Source organism: Lolium perenne, chromosome 4 (assembly GCF_019359855.2).
Source record: "Lolium perenne isolate Kyuss_39 chromosome 4, Kyuss_2.0, whole genome shotgun sequence".
Classification (NCBI taxonomy): domain Eukaryota; kingdom Viridiplantae; phylum Streptophyta; class Magnoliopsida; order Poales; family Poaceae; genus Lolium; species Lolium perenne.
In genome coordinates this window covers 36,943,531-36,966,876 of record NC_067247.2, presented here as the reverse complement: position 1 = coordinate 36,966,876, position 23,346 = coordinate 36,943,531, and the positions used below count along the sequence as shown (strand labels likewise).

Below are 23,346 nucleotides of genomic sequence, written 5' to 3'. Positions count from 1 at the left end.
GCTTATAGTACAGTACTAGTATAATATATGGGAAGAAGAGAACTCACCGGGAAACACGACGGGTCGGTGGGCTGGCTGTAGGGAAGCTGGGAGGAACTTGTTGTGCAATCTCTGATGGCTTCCAGCGAGGTGAAGCAGATGCATTGTGGAGAGGTCGACCTGTAGAGGCGAAGCGGTGCCCTGAGGGAGAGAGGCGAGGGATCAAGCGTGAGATAATTTTCATCGGCGGCATGTCGTATCTCGATCGCCGGACTCTTTCCGCAGCTAAGCGCGCGGCGGCGGGGAAGAGGGGTGGCAAGATGCTCTTAGAAAAAAAGTGGATACTGTAATTGGATCGATTTCTGATTGTTTCTGCTTGTGCTAGCTAGCTACTCCGCCAATTGGATCGATGTTGTAACTGGAGTATGCTGATTCTGCGTCCAGTCTCCTGTCCAGATTGATTTCTCTGACTCGTTATATATTGCTGGGTTAAATCAGCAATATAGTAGGAGCAGTAGAACGATTCGACATTGTAATCGGATCGATTCGATTCTGACGATTTCGGAAGGAGCGGTAAATACGTTGGACGATACCAATCCAGGGGAGCGACCAGGCGGCGCACCAACGTAGTAGGACCACCAACTTCTCAGATCATACTATCAGACGGTCGGGCCGTTTTCGTTTCCAAATCGCAGTAGATGGACGCTGCTGCGCCGCCGCCATCCGCGCTGGAGGAGCCGCCAGCCAGGGACTGGTCGCTCCTGCCCCTCGACGTGCTTGCCTCGGTCTTTGTCAGGCTCAGCGCAGTAGACGTCCTCAGGGGCGCCGGCCTCGTGTGCCGCTCCTGGCTCCAAGCCGCCAAGGTGCCAGACGTGTGGCGTGTCGTGGACATGGGGTACCACGGAATCATGTTCAAGTACGACGAGAAGGAACATGCCGACTTGTGTGCGATGGCGAAATCAGCCGTCGACCGTTCCGATGGACAGCTTCGGGAGTTTGCCGGGAGGTCGTTTGTCACCGACGAGCTCATGCAGTATATGGTGGAAAGGTGTGTTTTCTTTTGTCAATTGCTTAATTCTACAATAGTGTAAACCTTCGAAGGGGTATTATGATATTGTTTAATCTTAGCCATCCTATCCCTAGTACTGAACATGTATTGTTTAATCTGAGGCGTTCTTGTGTTTCACTCAGAAAACGTTTCAGTTTTTGTGGTCTATGAAAACACAAACCTTCTGTTGATCATGTATGCTAGTGACAACCTTTTGTTGATCATGTATGCTACACAAAACGTTTCAGTTTTGTTTAATCTCAGGCGTTATTGCTTGAAATGGTTTCGAAATCATGTATGCTAGTGCTAACTTTTTTAACATGGTGCTAGTGCTAACTAAATACTATATAGGTCGGCCCCATATGTCGGTGACTCAATGTCACCTGCCTTTGGCCTCCCAAAGTTAGTTAACTTGTGTCATTGTTTTCACGATAACTCCACTCAAAAGATTGTCCTACTTTTTTGTAGGTCACCCTCGCTGACTACCCTTCGGCTTGTATACTGCTGGAAGATACACAATTGGAAGGTCTTCAATGCACAACTTGACGGTGTTATAACAAAGTCACCTCTGAGCAAGCTCCGGTCCCTTGAACTTGACAACATTGACCTCCTCGTGGAAGAACTAATCGCCATCCTTGAGAATTGTCCGGTCCTAGAGGTTCTTACGGTGCGTGATTGCTTAGGGATGGACGAGGAAGACGAGCCGGTCCTGCGAGCTAAGTGTGCCCGTATCAAGACCCTGACATACGACTGTGTTGGTGAGTGCATTGGTGAAGACTGGTACGACTATGGGTCTTGGAGCTATGCATGAAGTCGACTTACCATGATTATTTCTGAAGACAAGGGAGATTAAGCATCGCTAGAATAGGTAGGTTATTTTGTAATCATTATGATCGGTACCTTGTATGACGCTGCACTCTCTATCTTCTTTATTTATGATGGAACTTTGCAGATGTATTGAGTAATGTTCTCCATAAAAAGACCTTCCCAAATGTATATGTGGTTTTTTAATTGTTTGAGTTATGGCTTTGCACTTTTCCCCCGTTGTATCTTGGCAATACTACTCCATAGTTCATTGTACCTTAACTAGGGTTTATTTGTGAATTATATCTTGGTGTTGCAACATACTAATATGGGAGAGAGGGAGTAAGAAGGTGGTATCTAATATGCATTGCGAGTGAAAAAACAAATATAGCTGGCTTTGTGTTTGGTGACTTTTGTTGTTGTAAAGAACGCTTTTGACGCAAGCCCTTGATATTGATACAAACCGTATCACTTTTACATAGCTAGCACACCGCTTGGGTGCCTACCAATGTCTCATGCTTCCACACATGTCGGATAGTCATATGATAACTTAAAAAGTCTTAGTAATTTAACATCGCTTCAAAACCATTTATTATAATATCTGCAAATAAAACAGACATCCAATTGAAGATTCTATAAAAATCCTAGCGTGACCAGGTATGCTCCAGATAACTTGCATATGCTTTCAAACCTCTTGGTTCAGTTCAGCTCTTTCGCTAATCCTACATTTTTCGAATCCAGTAGGATTGAACAGGATGTTTGTTGAAAGAGAAGGAAGTTCTATTTTTTGCTGAAGGTGCAGACTGCACAGCGTAATGTTACTCAAGTTCCTAGAGGTCTGATACTAGTTCCCTAGGTTGGCACGCGATTTGGCCCAGAACGTGAGAGGTCGCATGACCGTTCAGTCTATTGCTGGTTCCCAAGACGTTGCCCCGACTCGCGAGCAGGCCTTCCGTCTTCAAAGTCCCACGGTTCAAGGCCCTGCTCGAATTCGTCTTTATAAATTGGTTTCCACTTGATGCAAGGCATACACATATGTACTCCAGGTCGAGCTTCAGCCAATCCTTCTTGGCCGCCAATAGCGGAACGCTCTACCGGAGAAGGTATGTGCGCACCATCGAGCCGCACTCTTAACTGTTTTACTCCACTTTTCTTCACCTGGTTGTGATTTCTGAATTCAGCAGACGCTCTGAATCGCAGGAGATCTGTCGATGGACGCTGCAACACCGCCGGTGCAGGAGGAGCCGCCGGCGAGGGACTGGTCGCTTCTGCCCCTCGACGTGCTCTGTTCGGTCTTTGTCATGCTCGGCGCCGTCGACGTCCTCACGGTCATGGGCGCTGGCTTCGTCTGCCGTTCGTGGCTCGAGGCGGCGAAGCTTCCTGACGTGTGGCGTGTCGTGGACATGGAGAACCACGATGCCCTGCTCGGCAAGGATGAATCCGTCCTGTGCATGATGGCGAAGGCGGCCGTCGACCGTTCCGATGGACAGCTTCGAGTGTTCGCCGGGATGCGGTTTGTCAGCCATGAGCTCGTAAAGTACATCGTGGAAAGGTCCCCGTCCCTTACTACCCTTCGCCTTGTATCCTGCTCCGATGTGTTCAGCAAACCGCTTACCAGGGCGATGAGAGAGTCGCCTCTGATGGAGCTCCGTTCCCTTGAACTTGACAACGCTTACATCACCGTGGAAGAGCTGACTGACTTCCTTGATAACTGCCCTGTACTGGAGGTTCTTCGCGTGTGGAACTGCTTCGTGGCCAACGACGAGGAGGAACATGCCCTGCGATCGAAATTCGCCCGGATCAAGACCATGACGCTCGAGTGTGACGAGGAATTCCGCTTCCGCTACGGTTCCGATTTCGAGTGGGATGATTATGACTTCGAGCACCATGTTCCTGATTTTGAAGATGAGAGGACTGATCCTGGTTCACTGTGATCGATCGCCACCCTCTCTGTCCTCCATTAGATGGAACATGCGCATTTTGAGATGTAAGTTTGATAATTGTTTGATAAAAAAACTTCGTTATGCGCTGTAGAAATCATACCGTTGCATTCAGATTTGAATTTTCTTTTTGGAGCAACCGGCACGAGCTTTACCTATTCATTAAGAAGAGGGAAATTTGGCCAATCTATAAGGAAAATTGGCCAAAAACTGATGCAGACATGACACCGTGTCTGGTTTATAAGGGAAATCAGACAAGAAAAACCAACACTGGCAAAAACCATACAACCAAAGAACCACACACCGGTCCCGAGGCTGCGCACGACACGAGCCGCCGACGCTCCCATCCAAGCAAGAAGGGGCAACACTCAAAATAGAAAAAAAAAACCGTGAAGCGGTCGCTCTGGCATCCACACCGGTCCTGAAACCGCGCACACTGGCGAGAACTAGAACAACCCAAGCAGAACATGTGCATTCTTATTGCCTTCCCTATTACGATGTTTGTGATGGTGATTCAAAAAGGCTTTCAATAACATATATTTGCCTGCCATTTTTCTGATATACTTTTGGTCAAATTGGCAGTAAAAATTTGCTCCGATAAAACTATTGACTTCGTATAATATTGGATTTCCTAATGATCGGCACATTACATGGGCGTGTGACCCTTATCTTCTTTTTTGAGGGGAATCCATTTAACGAGGTTATTTGATTCTCTAACAAACTTCCATCATTTATCAGTATTGAAAAAATAAAGCCAAGGTGGTCACTATCCCTAAAACTATCAACATGGTCAATGAAATTATAGTAGCTAGCTCATGTGCATTCTTATTGCCTTCCCTATTACGATGTTTGTGATAGTGCTTTGAAAATGTATTGAGACATTTTCTCAAAACAAAAAAAAGTTCCCCAATGTAGCTCTTAGTTAATTATTTGTATTGTGTCTAACTTTCTTTTTCACCCCAAGGCAGTCAATCTTAAGTATGACCCTGTTAGTGAGTTGTACTACCTAACGTTAGGAGCATCTTGGCATTACCCGGTGGTGGGACATATGAAAAAAATCGGAGGGTGGGCACACCCACACCTCAAAAAATTGCTCTCCCCCAATTGTGATTAAAGTTGGCCAAATGAATGATATAAAATATTAACTGATTGAACATTAAAGTTCAATATACAAATTATTCAATACATGAAAAGAATCTTAGAGGGTGGAATATATCATAAATAGAAAATTACATCACTATGTTTTATTAACTCCAAGCTCCCGCATTCCCATAAATGTTTCAACTATGTCAGCTTCACTACACTACTAGGGAAAACCCTTATCCCGGTGCACCATTTTTCGCTATCGCCAGCGCACCAGCGTACGCTGGTGGGAACAAGCCGGTGGTAACATGAGTTATCATCAGCGCACCTAACTCTTACCTTTTGCGTAGATACATTTTGATATAAAAAAGTTTTTCACCGGAGGTCGTATACAACCAGAAATCCTGTTTTACCAAAACATGACGCGATTTTGCATAATATATCGAAATTCATGTTTTTAAACTTTCATTAAAACTAGATGACATAACTCATGGGCATCTCGAAGGATTTTATTTTTTGGAACTTTAATCATTTTCTTTTATTATTTTGAAAACTGAAAAGGCGATCCGGGGGAGGGGGTGGAGGAAAAATCTTAGCTCCTCTTACCGCCCGCGCACCACCATATTGGTGCGCCGGTGGTAATCGGTGGCAAGAGGAGCTGCCATTTTTTCCTGGCCCGAAACTCGTCGACCATCGGTGCACCAAAGTTTTGGTACGCCGGTGGAATTTCGGCATCACCGGCGCCCCTATATAGTGTTGAACTGGCGGTAAATAGCACCGGCATACCTAAAATTTAGCGTGTCAGTGGTAACCCGTGCGGCTATAGGCCTTTTCCTTGTAGTGCTAACTTGAAATAGGAATCCTTGGGGGGAAGTGATCATCATGTGACCCTCGATATGTCGAATGGGGTGATGGTGGGTGTGGTGTTGCATCTTCAGTTTGTGTCTCACTCTCAGTATCGAACTGGACCGGTGGTGCAAAATCAAGGCATGTCAACAAAATACCATCGTCTTCGGTGATGAAGAAGATACATTCTTCTTTGCTCTATGTGTCCCAAAAAAATTGTTTCAATTGCACATTTTCGCTTCTTAATAAATTCCAGAGTTACAACTTAAACATATAAAAATTTATATAAGATATTTATTGACATTTAAAAAAAATCTCCAGTTGTAGACACTGTCCAAATTCCAAAACTAGAATTGTAGAATACAAAAATTAGAAGCAATTTGTTGTTTAGTAGTGGCCTAGTCGATGCGCAAAGAGCACACCTTTTTGGCCTATTGTCCTGCTGTATCTAGTGTTGATCCTGCTATGCGCCACCTCTGCTTGTGCGGATACCGACGGTCAAGCCCAAGCAGTGTAAGTGCCCGAGTGCATACCTGAGCTGCTCAGCGCCTCCCTTGGGAGTGGTGTGGGGCGGGACTATGTCACCGGTGGAGTGGTGAGAGAAACCTCAAAAGATTTCCAATACCGCAAAGGCTTACCTTGTTCTCCGATATCATATCCCACAAAGTAATAGCTCAATCAGTAGTGTTAGATCATTAAGGCGTCTACAAACCCTCACAAACTTTTCACGAGGAAAATCACAAGCCGTGAGCCTCTAGGCAACCATAGTCGCGTATGGTTTCCCACAAACACAAGAGAAACAAGCAAACTCGATGAACTCAATGGGGAAGATCGGGACCTCTTGTTGCTTTGTACCAAAGGGATTTGGAATTGATTTGGTAGAAAGGGAGATGCGCAAGCTACTTTGTTTCAACAATGAAGTGAGGTCGAGAGAGCTTCAAGGTAATGAGTATGAATGGTTGACCTAACCTCCTCAAGGACAAAGAAATGATTTTTATAGCTTAAGGAAGAAACTAGCGGTTGTGAGGAGGGTTTCATGTGTGCAATTCGGTAGCAAGTCAAGGGACCTGACTGCGTTTGTGCCTGAGTTAGTTAATAGGTTCCGCGTTGATTGGATTTGTGGCCAACCAAACAGGTCGGTGCACCAAAGTTGGTATCAGACCCAACGGTCTAAAACGGTCATGACCGAATATGGTACATACCTCGATCGAACAAGTCGGTATGAGAATCGGTGGCACCAATCTTGGACCAATTTCGCAGACACTCTTCAAAAAGCTTTTTCTCCAAAGTGCTAAACTTTCTTTTCTTTGTCTGATGCTGATATACCGTAGTAGGATGTGTATTCGGCTTTGGTAAACATCCCCATCAAGCTTGTCGAGACATCTCCTCTTTGTAGCGCGGTTATTCCTATTTCACTCAAACGTAAATAAGAGAGGAATAAAAGGAAAAGGCTGGCACATCTATTCTTTAGCAAATGGGGGGTCTCCAATCATCTTCCATCATCACATATATGGACTAAAGCCTATGTATGACACTTGTAGGTAATATTAGTCCACAACTAGCTACAGTGTCATCATCAATAACAAAGAAATGGTTAAAGGTATAATACCGTCCAACTATAAACTAGAATTTTTCACAATCCTTGAGAGTGGGATATCTAACTTCTAGTCCCTTCTTAAGATTTCTCTGGGTCTTGACAATGATTGGTATTGCCTACCTCCACAAGGGAGGTCCGGAACTAGAGGCGGATCCGGGAGAGAATTTTAGAGAAGAAAAAAAATTAAGTGAGAATGAAAACTGGAGAAATGGAAGAACCAAGAGGTTGAATTTGGTGGTGGAAAAAGTATGGAAAATGTTGATAAAATGGAGATGAGTGATTTGAGCCAATGAACCAAGTGACGACTCCGATCCCCTCTTAATAGTGTGGGGTCATATACTCAAGAAAAAGCTAAAAGGGAAGACTACCTTGTTACGCTCCTCCAAAATACGTCTTCGAGTTCCCTTGTCACCCTCTTCCTTTCCCTTTTCACATCATGACCCGACACCCGACACCGACACCATAAGAGGGCGAGAGAATATGACCGCATCCCGCTTGATCTTCATGAGAACACTCATGCTTCATTCAAGCCGGAATACCTCAATTGATCGCATGCGCTAAGTCTTGGTCACCAATATCTCAACTCATGAGGCTTGTGACACCGACTTACAGCCAAAGCTTAAATACTTCTCTCTTGACAACCACTATCTTGATGCCAAAGTCAGGGAGTATATTTATCTTTTGTGGCATCAACACTTGAATCCAACATATGGTTTTCAAGCAAAACCTATGAAATATTCCTTCAAAAACAACTTAAATAAAACATTAGTCCATACAAATTATTATCAATTACGAAAAACAATCATAGGGGGAAAATACACTGACAATATTAACAATAATTGTCATGCAAGATGGCACTTCATTTTTTATGTCAATTGAAAGTCTGTACATGAGGGATAGCACTCTTAGGTATACAGTTTACTTGTCCTAATTGGAGACAAACTCCCACCTACGAAAAACTAGACATAATTCTAGGAAGCATAGAATGGAATGAACATTTACACTAGTAAGTGTGGAAGATCTAACACGGACATGGTCTAGCCATAACCCCCTTCTTCTCGACCAAGGTGAACAAGCTCATGGCGAGAACAAGGGTAGATTCTCTTTTGAATTATCTTGGTTGCGTCAATATGGGTTTTTAGAAGTCATGGTAGCTGCCATATGGAAATATGTAAAAACAAGATTCAACATATTAGAAGCTTTCTTAGGGGCTTGGTGAAAAATGTCAGTAAGGTGTATAAAAAAAGAGAAAGAGCGCCTCTTCAATTTATATAGATTTTTTCATAAAAGATTTTAGACAAGCTCCCCATAATCTATGCACTTGGTTGAATATCTTTTGAATGCGAACTGCGGCAATATAGGATATGGGAAGCTTCCCCAATATCTATAAGAAACATACATGACATACACAAGATAAAATGCATGGATATTGAAACATAAAAAAACAAAGCATAGTCATAGCAAAAATAGATATCCAAGGTCACATAGACATCACATATACTTTTCCATCACACAAATTAAGAAGAAAAAATGCTTTGAATAAGGATAGAAAATAGAAGCACAAGTCAGAAACCCAAACGAAATGCGAGGCTTGTGCAAACAATGAACCTAGGAAAGCCCGGCAAACAACCTGTTACCCTAATATAACTATAGTTTATTCTCCCCCTTTGGCAACGAAACACAAAAAAGGAATAATGGTTAAGAACACCTCTCAGCACATGAGAGCATGCTAGTTTTTGACACGATGAGAAATCCAAGTGGGGTCAAAGAGAGAAGGTCAAACATGTGCAAGAAGGGGCAGAAGCAGTCAATACTTTCACCTTATTGGTAATGGTAAACATAGGATAAAGAAAATGATCTTCCAACTAAAACAAGATGAAGGTACGATAATGGGTGATGATAATTTAAATACCATAATATTATAAGAAACTATTTGGATCACCAACTCGCAATAGTTTCCATTGTTAGAATCCAAGACATTGAACATCCAACAACTTTCGGTGGAAGAAAACCATATAATGACAACTGACTTCATATAAAAGGACGTGTATAAATCTATTATGCGAATTGATGTCTACGCACGCTTCTATTCCTGTAGACAGTGTTGGGCCTCCAAGAGCAGAGGTTTGTAGAACAGCAGCAAGTTTCCCTTAAGTGAATCACCCAAGCTTTATCGAACTCAGGGAGGTAGAGGTCAAAGATATCCCTCTCAAGCAACCCTGCAATTATGATACAAGAAGTCTCTTGTGTCCCCAACACACCTAATACACTTGTCAGATGTATAGGTGCACTAGTTCAGCGAAGAGATAGTGAAATACAAGTATAATGGATGATTGTAAGTAGTAATTGCAATCTGAAATAAAGATGGCAGCAAGCAAATATGTAACAGAACTTGTTGGAAACGGTATTTCAATGCTTAGAAACAAGGCCTAGGGATCATACTTTCACTAGTGGACACTCTCAACATTGATCACATAATTGAATAAATAAATGCTATTTTCTACACTCTCTTGTTGGATAACAAACGCCATTCATTGTGTAGGGCTACAAAAGCACACCTCAAGCCGGAGTAAACAAGCTCCACAACGTCCGGAGTTCATATTAAAGTAACCTCTAGAGTGCATAATAGACCGTTGCAATTTAGACCGAGTACTAACATAGCATACACACTGTCAACAATAGCTATGAAAGGGGGAATAGATCGCAGCAATACTATCATAGTAATAGTTAACTTCATAATCTACAAGAGATTACAATCATAACCTACGCCAAGTACTACATGATGCACACATTGTCAACATTACATCATGGAGGAGGAATAGACTACTTTAATAATATCACTAGAGTGGCACATAGATTAATAGTGATACGTAGCTCATGATCACATAAAGATCACACCATGGGAGAGAGAGATGAACCACATAGCTACCGGTAGAGCCCTCAGCCTCGGGGGAGAACTACTCCCTTCTCATCATGGGAGACAGCAACGGCGATGAAGATGGCGGTGATGTCGATGGAGATGACTCCGGAGGCAATTCCCCATCCCGGCGGCGTGCCGGAACAGAGACTTCTGTCCCCCCGAAATGGAGTTTCGCGATGGCGGCGGCGTCCCTGGAGTCTTTCTGGAGTTTCGTCAATTGTTGTAGGGTTTTCACGTCACGAGAGATTATATAGGCGAAGAGGCGGCACAAGGGGGTGCCTGGGGGCCCACCCCATAGGGCGGCGCGCCCCCCTCCTAGGCCGCGCCCCAGTGTGGTGTGGGGGCCCTGGGCCTGCTCTCCGGCTCCCCTTCGGTGTTCTGGTCCATCTCGGCGAAATAAGATATTTGGCTTTTGTTTCGTCGAATTCCGAGAATATTGCCCGAACAGCCTTTCTGGAACCAAAAACAGCAGAAAACATTAACTGGCACCTCAGCATCTTGTTAATAGGTTAGTTCCGGAAAATGCATAAAATCATTATAAAGTGTGAGCAAAACATGTAGGTATTGTCATAAAACTAGCATGGAACATCAGAAATTATAGATACGTTGGAGACGTATCAAGCATCCCCAAGCTTAGTTCCTACTCGCCCTCAAGTAGGTAAACGATAACAAGGATAATTTCTGAAGTGACATGCTACTATCATAATCTTGATCAATACTATTGTAAAGCATATGAGATGAATGAAGTGATTCGAAGCAATGGTAAAGACAATGACTAAACAACTGAATCATATAGCAAAGACTTTTCATGAATAGTACTTTCAAGACAAGCATCAATAAGACTTGCATATGAGTTAACTCATAAAGCAATAAATTCTTAGTAGAAAGTTTTGAAGCAACACAAAGGAAGATATAAGTTTCAGCAGTTGCTTTCAACTTCAACATGTATATCTCATGGATAATTGTCAACACAAAGTAATATGATGAGTGCAAATAAGCAAGTATGTAGGAATCAATGCACACAGTTGACACAAGTGTTTGCTTCTAAGATAGAAGGAAGTAGGTAAACTGACTCAACATAAAGTAAAAGAAAGACCCTTCGCAGAGGGAAGCATGGATTACTATTTTTGTGCTAGAGCTTTTATTTTGAAAACATAGAAACAATTTTGTCAACGGTAGTAATAATTCATATGTGTTATGCATAAGACATCCTATAAGTTGCAAGCCTCATGCATAGAATACCAATAGTGCTCGCACCTTGTCCTAATTAGCTTGGATTTCCATGGATTATCATTGCATTACATATGTTTCAACCAAGTGTCACAAAGGGGTACCTCTATGCCGCCTGTACAAAGGTCCAAGGAGATAGATCACATTTGATTTCTCGTTTTTGATAGATCTCAACTAAGGACATCCATACCGGGACAACATAGAAAACAGATAATGGACTCCTCTTTAATGCATAAGCATTCAGCAACAGATAATATTCTCATAAGAGATTGAGGATTAATGTCCAAACTTAAACTTCCACCATGATACATGGCTTCGGTTAGCGGCCCAATGTTCTTCTCTAACAATATGCATACTCAAACCATTTGATCATGATAAATCACCCTTACTTCAGACAAGACGAACATGCATAGCAACTCACATGATATTCAACAAAAGTGTAATAGTTGATGGCGTCCCCAGAAACATGGTTACCGCTCAACAAGCAACTTATAAGAAATAAGATACATAAGCTACATATTCTTTACCACAATAGTTTTTAAGGCTATTTTCCCATGAGCTATATATTGCAAAGACAAGGAATGAAATTTCAAAGGTAGCACTCAAGCAATTTACTTTGGAATGGCAGAGAAATACCACATAGTAGGTAGGTATGGTGGACACAAATGGCATAGGTTTTGGCTCAAGGTTTTGGATGCACGAGAAGAATTCCCTCTCAGTACAAGGCTTTGGCTAGCAAGGTTGTTTGAAGCAAACACAAGTATGAACCGGTACAACAAAACTTACATAAGAACATATTGCAAGCATTATAAGACTCTACACTGTCTCCCTTGTTGTTCAAACATTTCACCAGAAAATATCTAGACTTTAGAGAGACCAATTATGCAAACCAAATTTCAACAAGCTCTATGGTAGTTTTTCATTAATAGGTGCAAAGTACAGGATGCAAGAGCTTAAACATGATCTATTTGAGCAAAACAATTGCCAAGTATCGAATTATTCAAGACCATATACCAATTACCACATGAAGCATTTTCTGTTCCCAACCAAATAGCAATAAATGCAACGGCTTTATACTTTTGCCATTGAACATTAAAAGTAAAAGCGAAGAACACTAGTGTTCATATGAAAAAGCGGAGCGTGCCTCTCTCCCACACAAGGTATGATCCAATTTATGCAGAGAACTAAGATAACAAAACGAAAATAAAAGCACACAGACGCTCCAAGTAAAGCACATAAGATGTGACGGAATAAAAATATAGTTTCACTAGAGGTGACCTGATAAGTTGTTGATGAAGAAGGGGATGCCTTGGGCATCCCCAAGTTTAGACGCTTGAGTCTTCTTGAAATACGCAGGGATGAACCACGGGGGCATCCCCAAGCTTAGATTTTTCACTCTTCTTGATCATATTATATCATCATTCTCTCTTGACCCTTGAAAACTTCCGCCACACCAAACTTCTCATAAACTTCATTAGAGGGTTAGTGCATAATCAAAAATTCACATGTTTAGCAAGGACACAATCATTATTAACACTTCTGGACATTACCCAAAGCTACTGAAAGTTAATGGAACAAAGAAATCCACTCAACACAGTAAAAGAGGCAATGCGAAATAAAAGGCATAATCTGTCAAAACAGAACAGTCCGTAAAGATGAATTTTTTCGAAGCACTTAACTTGCTCAGATCAGAAAACTCAAAACTAATGAAAGTTGCGTACATATCTGAGGAACACACATGAATTTGTGCAGAATTTTTAGGTTCTCCTACAGAGAGATCTACTCAAATTCGTGACAGCTAAAAATCTATTTCTGCGCAGAAATCCAAATCTAGTATCAACTTTCTATTAGAGACTTTACTTGGCACAACAATGCAATAAAATAAAGATAAGGAGACGTTGCTACAGTAGTAACAACTTCCAAGACACAACAAAACAGTAGCAAAATAAAACATGGGTTATCTCCCAAGAAGTGCTTTCTTTATAGCCATTAAGATGGGCTCAGTGATTTTAATGATGCTCACGCAAGAAATAAGAGTTGAAGTAAAAGAGAGCATCAAAAGCAAATGAGAACACTTTTAAGTCTAACCCACTTCCTATGAAAAGGAAACTTGTAAGGGAACAAGTACTAAAAGCACAAAGCAACAAGCATAGAAAGGCAACACAAGCGCAACTTCAAGGTTTTCAACATAAAGAGGGGAAACTTAATATTATTAAGATGATTATAACCATGTTTCCCTCTCTCATAATAACTTTCAGTAGCATCATTGATGAAATCCACAATATAACTATCACATGAAACATTCTTATCATGAGCTACATGCATAAAATTATTACTCTCCACATAAGCATAGTCATTACTATTAATTGTAGTGGGAGCAAATTCAATAAGATAGCTATCATTATTATTCTCATCACCATAATCATCATATATAGGAGGCATATTGTAATCATAATTAATTTTCTCCTCAATAGTAGGTGGACCGAAAATATGATAGTCATCATTGTAATCATCATATATAGGAGGTAAAGTATCATCAAAGTAAATTTTCTCCTCCATGCTTGGGGGACTAAAAATATCATGCTCCTCAAAACCAGCTTCCCCAAGCTTAGAATTTTCCATAGCATTAGCAACAATGGTGTTCAAAGCATTCATACTAATAACATTGCCATTAGCATGCATATAAAGTTCCATAGGTTTTTAATTTTCTCTTCAAACACCTCATGTCCTAACTCAAGATAAATACTATAAAGATCTCTAATATTTTTGTTGTTTTCCATTAAGCCTAACTAGTGAAAATAAAAACAAGAAACAAAAAGATATAATTGCAGAATCTAAAGGAAATACCTTCGAGCACTCACACACCGGCAACAGTGCTAGGAAATAGCTTAGTAGTCGGAGGATGTGAATACCTTTTTACCTTACCTTCCCGACAACGGCGCCAGAAAATAGCTTGATGTCTACGCACGCTTCTATTCCTGTAGACAGTGTTGGGCCTCCAAGAGCAGAAGTTTGTACAACAGCAGCAAGTTTCCCTTAAGTGAATCACCCAAGGTTTATCGAACTCAGGGAGGTAGAGGTCAAAGATATCCCTCTCAAGCAACCCTGCAATTATGATACAAGAAGTCTCTTGTGTCCCCAACACACGTAATACACTTGTCAGATGTATAGGTGCACTAGTTCGGCGAAGAGATAGTGAAATACAAGTATAATGGATGATTGTAAGTAGTAATTGCAATCTGAAATAAAGATGGCAGCAAGCAAACATGTAACAGAACTTGTTGGAAACGGTGTTTCAATGCTTAGAAACAAGGCCTAGGGATCATACTTTCACTAGTGGACACTCTCAACATTGATCACATAACTGAATAAATAAATGCTATTTTCTACACTCTCTTGTTGGATAACAAACACCATTCATTGTGTAGGGCTACAAAAGCACACCTCAAGCCGGAGTAAACAAGCTCCACAACGTCCGGAGTTCATATTAAAGTAACCTCTAGAGTGCATAATAGACCGTTGCAATTTAGACTGAGTACTAACATAGCATACACACTGTCAACAATAGCTATGAAAGGGGGAATAGATCGCATCAATACTATCATAGTAATAGTTAACTTCATAATCTACAAGAGATTACAATCATAACCTACGCCAAGTACTACATGATGCACACACTGTCAACATTACATCATGGAGGAGGGATAGACACTTTAATAACATCACTAGAGTAGCACATAGATTAATAGTGATACAAAGCTCATGATCACATAAAGATCACACCATGGGAGAGAGAGATGAACCACATAGCTACCGGTAGAGCCCTCAGCCTCGGGGGAGAACTACTCCCTCCTCATCATGGGAGACAGCAACGACGATGAAGATCGGTGATGTCGATGGAGATGACTCCGGAGGCAATTCCCCGTCCCGGTGGCGTGCCGGAACAGAGACTTTTGTCCCCCGAAACGGAGTTTCGCGATGGCGGCGGCGTCCCTGGAGTCTTTCTGGAGTTTCGTCAATTGTTGTAGGGTTTTCACGTCACGAGAGATTATATAGGCGAAGAGGCGGCGCAAGGGGGTGCCTGGGGGGCCCACCCCATAGGGCGGCGCGCCCCCCTCCTAGGCCGCGCCCCAGTGTGGTGTGGGGGCCCTGGGCCTCCTCTCCGGCTCCCCTTCGGTGTTCTGGTCCGTCTCGGTGAAATAAGATGTTTGGCTTTTGTTTCGTCGAATTCCGAGAATATTGCCCGAACAGCCTTTCTAGAACCAAAAACAGCAGAAAACAGGAACTGGCACCTCGGCATCTTGTTAATAGGTTAGTTCTGGAAAATGCATAAAATCATTATAAAGTGTGAGCAAAACATGTAGGTATTGTCATAAAACTAGCATGGAACATCAGAAATTATAGATACGTTGGAGACGTATCACGAATGGAGAAAAACAAAGCTCCATTACCATATCGGTTCCTGCTAAGTTCTAACAAAAGTTTTGTGGTGTTTTAAAGATGATCTGATTGCTATGTTCAGGGCATTTCTAAAGGGGGATTACCCTTGCTTTACCTAAACTCTGGGACAGCTATTCTCTAGATAAAGAAGAATGGAATCCAAATTCAATAGTATCGAGAAATATGTTTACTTAATGTAAAATTTAAATTAGTCACTAAGGTCTATACCATTCGTGGTACAGTGGTTGCAAAAAGTTTTGTGCCCCCACTCAAAAGCCTTTGTTACCTAGGCTGCACATCCTAGAGGGGGTAATTTTCCTTCGCGAGACCATTCATGAATTTCATAGAAAAACATGAATATGTTATTCTTAAAATAGATTTTGAGATAGCCTACGATAAAGTTAATTGGTCTTTCTTGCAGCAAGCTTTTTGTATGAAGGGTTCTGATCCTAAAAGGTCCCATTGGGTAAACGAATACATCGGTTGAGAAAGTGTAGGTATTAGAGCTAATGATGGCATAAGTAATTATTTTCACTCAAAAAGGGTTGAGACAAGACGATCCCCTTTTACATATACTTTTCAATGTAGTATCTGATATGTTGGTTATCTTAGTTAATACTAGAGCAAATTTGGATGGTCAGGTAGACGGTTTTCTTCCTTTTCTATGCATGTTCGAACAACTTCCTAGCATAAAATAAATTTCTATAAGAGTGGGATTTTTTTTAGGACAAGCTAAAGAGGTTGGTGAACAATGTAGCAAACTCTTCCGTTGCAAGTCAGGGTAATTACCTTTAAGTATTTAAGAATCTCAATCCATTTTTTAAAGTTAAAAAATGAAGAGTGGAAATCAGTAAAAGGCCGTTTGCAAGCGGAAGTTGGGTAGCTAGGTATGAAAACTTTTATCATCTAGTAATCGTTTATTTCTGATTAATTCAGTGCTCACTAGTTTATCTATGACCATTCTGCCGCTTATGCTGAATGTACATGGACATAAATCATAATGAAACGGAGGCAAAAGCTCTGCCTCATTCATTAATTAAGAAGAAGGTGCCCAGTTTTTAGGAGAAAACCGGGCGAAAACCTACATGAACAAGCTCACACAAACACCACGTCCACACCCGTCCACAACCAAAACCTAACAGAGAACACAAGGCAACACTAACAAACAGTCGAGCACGACACTCCAACACCACACCAAAAAATACATGCCACGATACTGGAATGCACCTGTCAACCAACTGCTGACATAAATCATAATGCAACAAAGAGATTTTTTTCCATGTGAGGGTTTCTTTGTTTCAAAGAAATTTCTAAGGGATTTTGGAGGTTATGATTCTTTAGTAGTTCCTCTTGCGTGAGTTATTTTGTTCACATGATTAGATTTTTCGGAATATTTTTATGGATTACTATACTCTAATTTGAAGAAAACTTGCATATACCCTCAAACCGCTTGATACAATTGATCTTCTTTTCTAATCCTATAACATTCTTCGAATCCAATTGGATTAAATATGATATAAACGTGCAGACTGCACCTAATGTTATAATTACTTCCTCAAGTCCCTAGGTTGCTGATAGTTCCCTATGTTTGGACGTGATTTGTCCAGAACACGAGAGGGCGCATGGCCGTTCAGAGCAAGAACAATAGTACCACCCGTTGCTGGCTCTATAGCCTGGCCACATCACCTATAGCCCATCATAAAGCCAGATCATACAATGGGATAGCTATAAGGCTGGCTCTTAGGTGCTTTAAGCATTTAATGACTGCATGTGTATGTTGAGATCCGCTGTAGATAATATATCTGTAGCCATTCAAGCAATATGCATACATACCATACATGACATCCAGATCTACCAAGGAAAACTGATTAATAAGCAAGCACCAAACAAATGCTACATAGCACCATACTGATTAGAAATTAATTTTGATCTTGATGACAATGAGCAAGAAACTAATGGCACACCGCACCTTGACATCAACAATTCAACATTACATGACTCTTTAGAAGAAAGCGTTAGCCTAACAAAATACTAAATATGGTCTCCAGCAAATAAGATAGTAGTTTGATCTTGATGATGATAAAGGCACAAAGCCACAGTTGGAACTTCGGTAGAAAGGAGCAGCTAACCATTTGCATCAACAACCTTCAAGCACTGTATGGAAAAAAGGAAACAGAGACAGGGGTAAATATTGAGAAAGAAAGTAGAGTAGATTACCATCTCACGACAAGATACATATGCTCAGTTAGATCAAAACGTATGCCACATATGCTCAATTGGATCATTTTAAACTAAGAGAGTGGGCAGCAGGAAATACCTTAGTCAGTTTTGCCAAATAACCTCTCCCTAAAACACTTCAATGCCAACACGTGCTCTGATCTCACATCTTCAGGCATTCCAGTTGTGTCTTGCATCATCAACGATCGGTATGTCTCTAGCATGACAGACTCCTTGTGATCTTTTGCTGCAAGGCATGCAAGCTTCCGAGCTTCAAGATTTTCACTAGACACGCGCCTTTGTGTCTCTAACATCTCTTTGCGTCCCTCATTTGCTGCATTTTGAGCATCTACGAACTTGCTAAGCTCATCTTCAAGATCTATTATGCAACTTTCATCCTTTCTTTTTCGTTTCCGCTGCTCTTTAGCTTGCTTGCCACCCGGTGGTCGTTCATCTCGAGCATCATCTAGAGTGAAATGCTGCCCCACTTCATCATCAACGCTAAACTTTCTCTTTTCTGGCTCCAGATCTTCTAGGCGTTCCAAATATGCGTCCCACTTTGGTTGCTTTTTGAGAAACTCCCATTCCCCATACCTTGTTATTGCCAACCGTCAGCATTGGTGTTATTGCCAACATTGATCGGCTGCGATGAAGTCCCATTCCCCATACCTTGTGTGTGGCTTGATGTGTTCGTAAAGAAACTGAGGAAACCACCAGGTGGGTGAGAATTCAATCCCCTGCTCAAGCAATTTTTATTTCCATTAACATCATATCATTTATTTTACTTGCCACTGCATATGATTTGTAAGACACTACGCCATATGCAATTTTTACAAGAAGCCATAAAGATTACCAAGAGCACCAACGTGCTACAGATTTTAAGTTACAACAGTGCTATTGTAGTTACCAGCACTAACAGTATTACCACTCGAATGGCAAGCATACCTTCACCCAGCCATTGCAATTAGCATGCATCCAAATCCAAAAGTTAATCTACCGATACGTACATGTATATCTCCACCAACCAGAAATATATCTAGTGTGGAGCTAGCTGATACGGACAGTGTTATCATACGGATACATTTTGTGTCAGGTCTGTAGGGATTTCCATACTGTACATGCAACTAGAACTGAACAATTTGTGTCAGGTCTGTAGGGATTTCCATGAGTTTCAGTAAGCTAGAACAAATTAACCAATCAAGATGGAGGCCAACTGCACATACCATGCTTGCGGATCGTGCTCCTCAAGATTCTCGCCTGGAAGTGTAGGTTGTATTGAGCATCCACTTTCAGCGGGCGGTCTCCACCAAGGGCCTTGAGCTGACGAACCGGCCATACCTGGTTGATGTACTCCGGCGACCCAACACGGTGCGGAGGAGGTCGCCATGGACTGCTGCGGGCGTGGTTGTAACCAGACGCCGGGCGCAAACATGGAAGGGATGGCCGGAACAGGTTGAGCCGTTGGCGGTGGAACGGACGCAGCCATCGGCGGCGGGACAGACGCAGCCGTTGGCGGCCAGACGGGCTGACCGGACGACCATGGGAACTCCAGAGGCCCCGGCGCCGTTGTCCTCTTGGACTTTCCACCCATCTCGCAGCGGGCGCCGCCGGGCTTGGCTTCTAGGGTTCTTGAGGCGATTTGGGGGCGATTTTTTCTGTCCTGGGATAGACTTTGGTGCAGGAGGTCCGATTTGAGGGGATGTAGTGGAGATTGGCGCGGGAGAGGTTGATTTAGCGTGGGAAGAAGGAGATTTGACGCGGGAAGTACTCAATTTGGTGCGGAACGCACAGGATCAAGAGGGAAAGAAGAAGCGGCGGCCTAGCGCTTGCAACTGGCTACAAGCGAGCCGTATTTCCTCGTACCCAGCGCTAGCGCCGGGCGATAGATGAAGCGCCCGCTTCCCTCTCTCTCCCTGTTTCTCTCTCTTCCACGTATGATTTTTCTGACGTGGCAACTCTTATAGCCGGCTGAGTCACCCCTCTATTATATTTGCTCTCAGTGGAATCGCCCAGCGCACGTCTCGCCTCCCGAGCAGGCCATCCGTCTTCTGCAGTCAAAGCCTGACGGTTCACGTCCCTTGCTTTGCCTATATAAATTGGTTTCAGCTAAATGACCACGCGGTATTCTTAGATGGACAGTGCTAGAAATCCTCCGGAGGCTCCAAATTTTTCAGCCTCCTGCTTGCATGCGTGACACGTGTTTACATTTACCTAAAATCTAGACTTTGCTTCGTCGCAGCAAAAAAATTCCCGCTTTTGCTTCATTGAAGCAAAAAAGGTTTGACTAAAATAGAATGAGAGTTGCGAATCGTTTAGACTTTGCCTCGTCACAGAAAAAAAAATCTTCCGCTTTTGCTTCATTGAAGCAAAAAACGATTCAACTGAAAATAAAATAAAAAGACTTGTCGGAGCACCACACTTCACCGAAGACCTTGCCGGAGACTCGCCGGAGATTTCGTAGCAAAATATTTGTGCTATTGATGCTAAACCGATCTCGCTGGAGACCTCGTAGGAGACATTGAAGCAACAATTTTATACTAAAGTAGGAAAATAATAGAACATTTGTAACAAAAAAGTTATACTACAGTAGCATCGTCCTCTAGTCGCCAGGGACATTGCCAGAGACCTCGCCGGAGACATCGTAGCACAAAATTTATACCAAAGTAGCAAAACTATAGAACATTTAGCAAATGATTTATACTATTGTAGCATCATCAACTACTCGCTGGCGCAACGCCGATGGCATCCAGCTCCTACTAGCATCACCATCATTCGCTTCTTGCGCTATCGTTGAGGGTTTGCAGCACAATTTCTGACCTTGTGGAGCAATGCTGCTGATAGATTGCAGCACCGTGCTGACAGTTTGTAGCACCGCTGGCAATTTGAAGCACCCCTACCAACCGTTTGTAGCACTTTCGCTGACCATACGTAGCAACCGCATATACGGATCGAGGAAGCGCCATGCGGCGGTAACTCCGCAGACTAGACATGCAGCTTCGCCCCCGAGCCTTTGCAGCTCCGTCCCACAACATTTGCATCTCCGCCCGACATCGTTTGCAGCACATATGCATGTGCATGGGAGAAAGAGGAGGCACGACCGGGAGCAGCCGACGAGTGACGCGGCAGCTGTGGGCTAGCAGGAGACTGAAGGGCTCGAGGCGGAGCCGTAGTGTGGGTCGGTAGCGGCCCCGATGGTCGACATGGCTGCGGGATAACGACGTGGCAGCGGTGCTCCGGCGAGAGAGGCACTGCGGCGGCAAGCGCGGGCGGAGGAGCAGCTCGGGGGTGGGGCGTGCCCGTGGAGGAGTGGCTCGGGGCGCGACGCGCTGGACGCTGGTGGACGAACAGCTCGGGAGCGGGGCGCGGTGGACTGGCGGAGGAGGAGCGCACGGAGAGGAGAAGGCCGGCGGAGGAGCGCACGGGGATGGGGAGGCCGGCGAAGGAGCAAGCTGGGGGCGGGCTCATCGGGGATGGACGGCGGAGGCGCGTTCATGGAGGCTCTGCTTCTTGATTCGTCGGAGGATAACGATGCGTACAAGAGGAAAAAGGAGGTAGGGCCCAGCAATCAAGTCCACGGGATGGTTGCATCTGACGGCCAGGCACCCGGAGGCTAGAAACTCGTGGGCCTCCGACGGATAATAAGCATTTTCCTTCTTAGATAGATCGAGCTTCTCTTGCACAGTCGTTGTGGCGGACGACGGCACTCTCTTTCGGAGAAGGTATCCTCTCTTAACTGTTTCACTTTTGCTCGCCATGTTCGACGCTCTGACTGTTTTTAATTTCCCAGTCTTAGAAGATCGAGCGATGGACGTTGCGCCGTCGCCCGTGCCCGAGAAGCTGCCAGTGCAAACAAGGGACTGGTCGCTGCTGCCCCTAGACGTGCTCTCTTCAGTCTTCGTCAGGGTCGGCGCGGTCGACGTCCTCATGGGCGCTGGCCTCGTGTGCCACTCGTGGCTCCAGGCGGCGATGGTACCCCTTACACACGTGTGGCGTGTCCTGGACATGGAGAACCACCATGTATCTACAAGGACGACCATGATCTGCGCGCAATGGCGAAAGCGGCTGTCGACCGTTCTGATGGACAGCTTCGAGTGTTCGCCGGGAAGCGGTTTCTCACCCATAAGCTAATAAAGTACATCGTGGAAAGGTACATCACTTGCTTTCCGATCTAAATTTTACTACTGTATTATTTAATCATGGCATTTGTTTCGGTATTCACTCGTGGATCATGACGATGAAAATATCGCCCTCTTTTCTGCAGGTCGCCCTTACTGACTACCCTTCGCATCGTAGACTGCCGCTTTTGTACCTGCGGCGACCGACTGACTGGTGCGATAAGAGAGACACCTATGCTGAAGCTCCGCTCCCTTGAACTCGACGACGTTGAAGTCACCTCGGGAGAAATGTACATCGTCCTTAAGAGCTGTCCGAACCTGAAGGTTCTTCGGGTGCGCAATTGCTTCGAGATCTACGGCTACGACGTGCGTCACCTGCGAGAAAATCACGCCAGCAGGATCGAGTACATGACGTTCGAGTGTGATGACGAATACCGGCTGTTCCCCTCGAAGTTTAGTGATGAGAGGTTATGACGGGGACAATTGGAATGGTTTCTATTGGTGATGCGAGGATAGATTAAGCGTGAGTGTGTGACTCGTGCAAGTTATTATTTTGTAATGGTTATATTGGCTTGCAACCCTTATGTTTGTGATGAACCTCCGTAGATGCATTGATGCGTCTTATCTATAAAATGTTCTGCAGATGTATGTGACGCTTAATTGTCTGAATTATGCCTTCCACTTTCTCCCCTTCGCAATGCAAATACTAGTACCTTTGATATACCTTGTTAATCTTTACTATTAAATTGAAGTTGATCGTTTGACACTCAACGAGATTGATGGTTGTCATTGAAAGCATCTGGACCCTCTAATCTATTCTCCTTATCTCCACTTTGTCTGATCAAGTCAGACTATCTTGGAGTTAATTATGGCATAATATCATCAATCATAATATCTCCGGCAACCATGACCTGAACGGGCAAATGGGCAATATCATGGCCCGGGGATATTTCCTACTTACCGACTTAATTGCAAGATTACCTTTCCAGGAAGAACGATCCTTCTAGCACCCAACCAAAAACTACAACAACTAACACGGTCTAATCTCCACCACATTCTACCGTACCTTACTCCTGGTTCTTTTGGTATGTTTTAATGGCACGGTATTCCCCCAGATGGCCTGACGT

The 23,346-nt window shown here is 43.4% G+C and overlaps 3 protein-coding genes and 1 long non-coding RNA gene across 4 annotated transcripts; 3 read left to right on the top strand and 1 right to left on the bottom strand.

The window, feature by feature from the left end:
* Positions 1 to 677: 677 nt before the first annotated feature.
* On the top strand, positions 678 to 1,838 carry LOC127346689 (F-box protein SKIP19-like). The gene is made up of 2 exons (XM_051372965.1): positions 678 to 1,027; positions 1,496 to 1,838. The coding sequence occupies exons 1-2, from the start codon at positions 678 to 680 to the stop codon at positions 1,836 to 1,838; spliced, it is 693 nt and encodes a 230-aa protein (XP_051228925.1).
* A 1,204-nt stretch (positions 1,839 to 3,042) lies between these two features.
* Positions 3,043 to 3,765, top strand: LOC127346688 (putative F-box/LRR-repeat protein 23). The gene has a single exon (XM_051372964.2). It carries the CDS (start codon positions 3,043 to 3,045, stop codon positions 3,763 to 3,765), a length of 723 nt encoding a protein of 240 aa, XP_051228924.1.
* A 13,996-nt stretch (positions 3,766 to 17,761) lies between these two features.
* On the bottom strand, positions 17,762 to 20,015 carry LOC127292183 (uncharacterized). The gene is made up of 3 exons (XR_007845009.2): positions 19,328 to 20,015; positions 18,205 to 18,841; positions 17,762 to 18,041 (listed from the first exon to the last, which is right to left on the bottom strand). It is a non-coding gene; the product is annotated as an uncharacterized lncRNA (long non-coding RNA).
* A 1,893-nt stretch (positions 20,016 to 21,908) lies between these two features.
* LOC127346687 (putative F-box/LRR-repeat protein 9) lies at positions 21,909 to 22,693 on the top strand. Its single transcript, XM_071828924.1, has 3 exons — positions 21,909 to 22,073; positions 22,190 to 22,251; positions 22,366 to 22,693. The coding sequence occupies exons 1-3, from the start codon at positions 21,909 to 21,911 to the stop codon at positions 22,691 to 22,693; spliced, it is 555 nt and encodes a 184-aa protein (XP_071685025.1).
* Positions 22,694 to 23,346: the final 653 nt, after the last annotated feature.

What these genes read in the sequence shown, in the direction of transcription:
- LOC127346687 (XM_071828924.1), top strand. Translation starts at nt 21,909, where the DNA reads ATGGACGTTGCGCCGTCGCCCGTGCCCGAGAAGCTGCCAGTGCAAACA. An exon ending in CGTGGCTCCAGGCGGCGATG is followed by an intron (nt 22,074 to 22,189) that starts GTACCCCTTACA and finishes TCTGATGGACAG; the next exon opens with CTTCGAGTGTTCGCCGGGAA. An exon ending in ATAAAGTACATCGTGGAAAG is followed by an intron (nt 22,252 to 22,365) that starts GTACATCACTTG and finishes TCTTTTCTGCAG; the next exon opens with GTCGCCCTTACTGACTACCC.
- LOC127346688 (XM_051372964.2), top strand. Translation starts at nt 3,043, where the DNA reads ATGGACGCTGCAACACCGCCGGTGCAGGAGGAGCCGCCGGCGAGGGAC.
- LOC127346689 (XM_051372965.1), top strand. Translation starts at nt 678, where the DNA reads ATGGACGCTGCTGCGCCGCCGCCATCCGCGCTGGAGGAGCCGCCAGCC. An exon ending in ATGCAGTATATGGTGGAAAG is followed by an intron (nt 1,028 to 1,495) that starts GTGTGTTTTCTT and finishes ACTTTTTTGTAG; the next exon opens with GTCACCCTCGCTGACTACCC.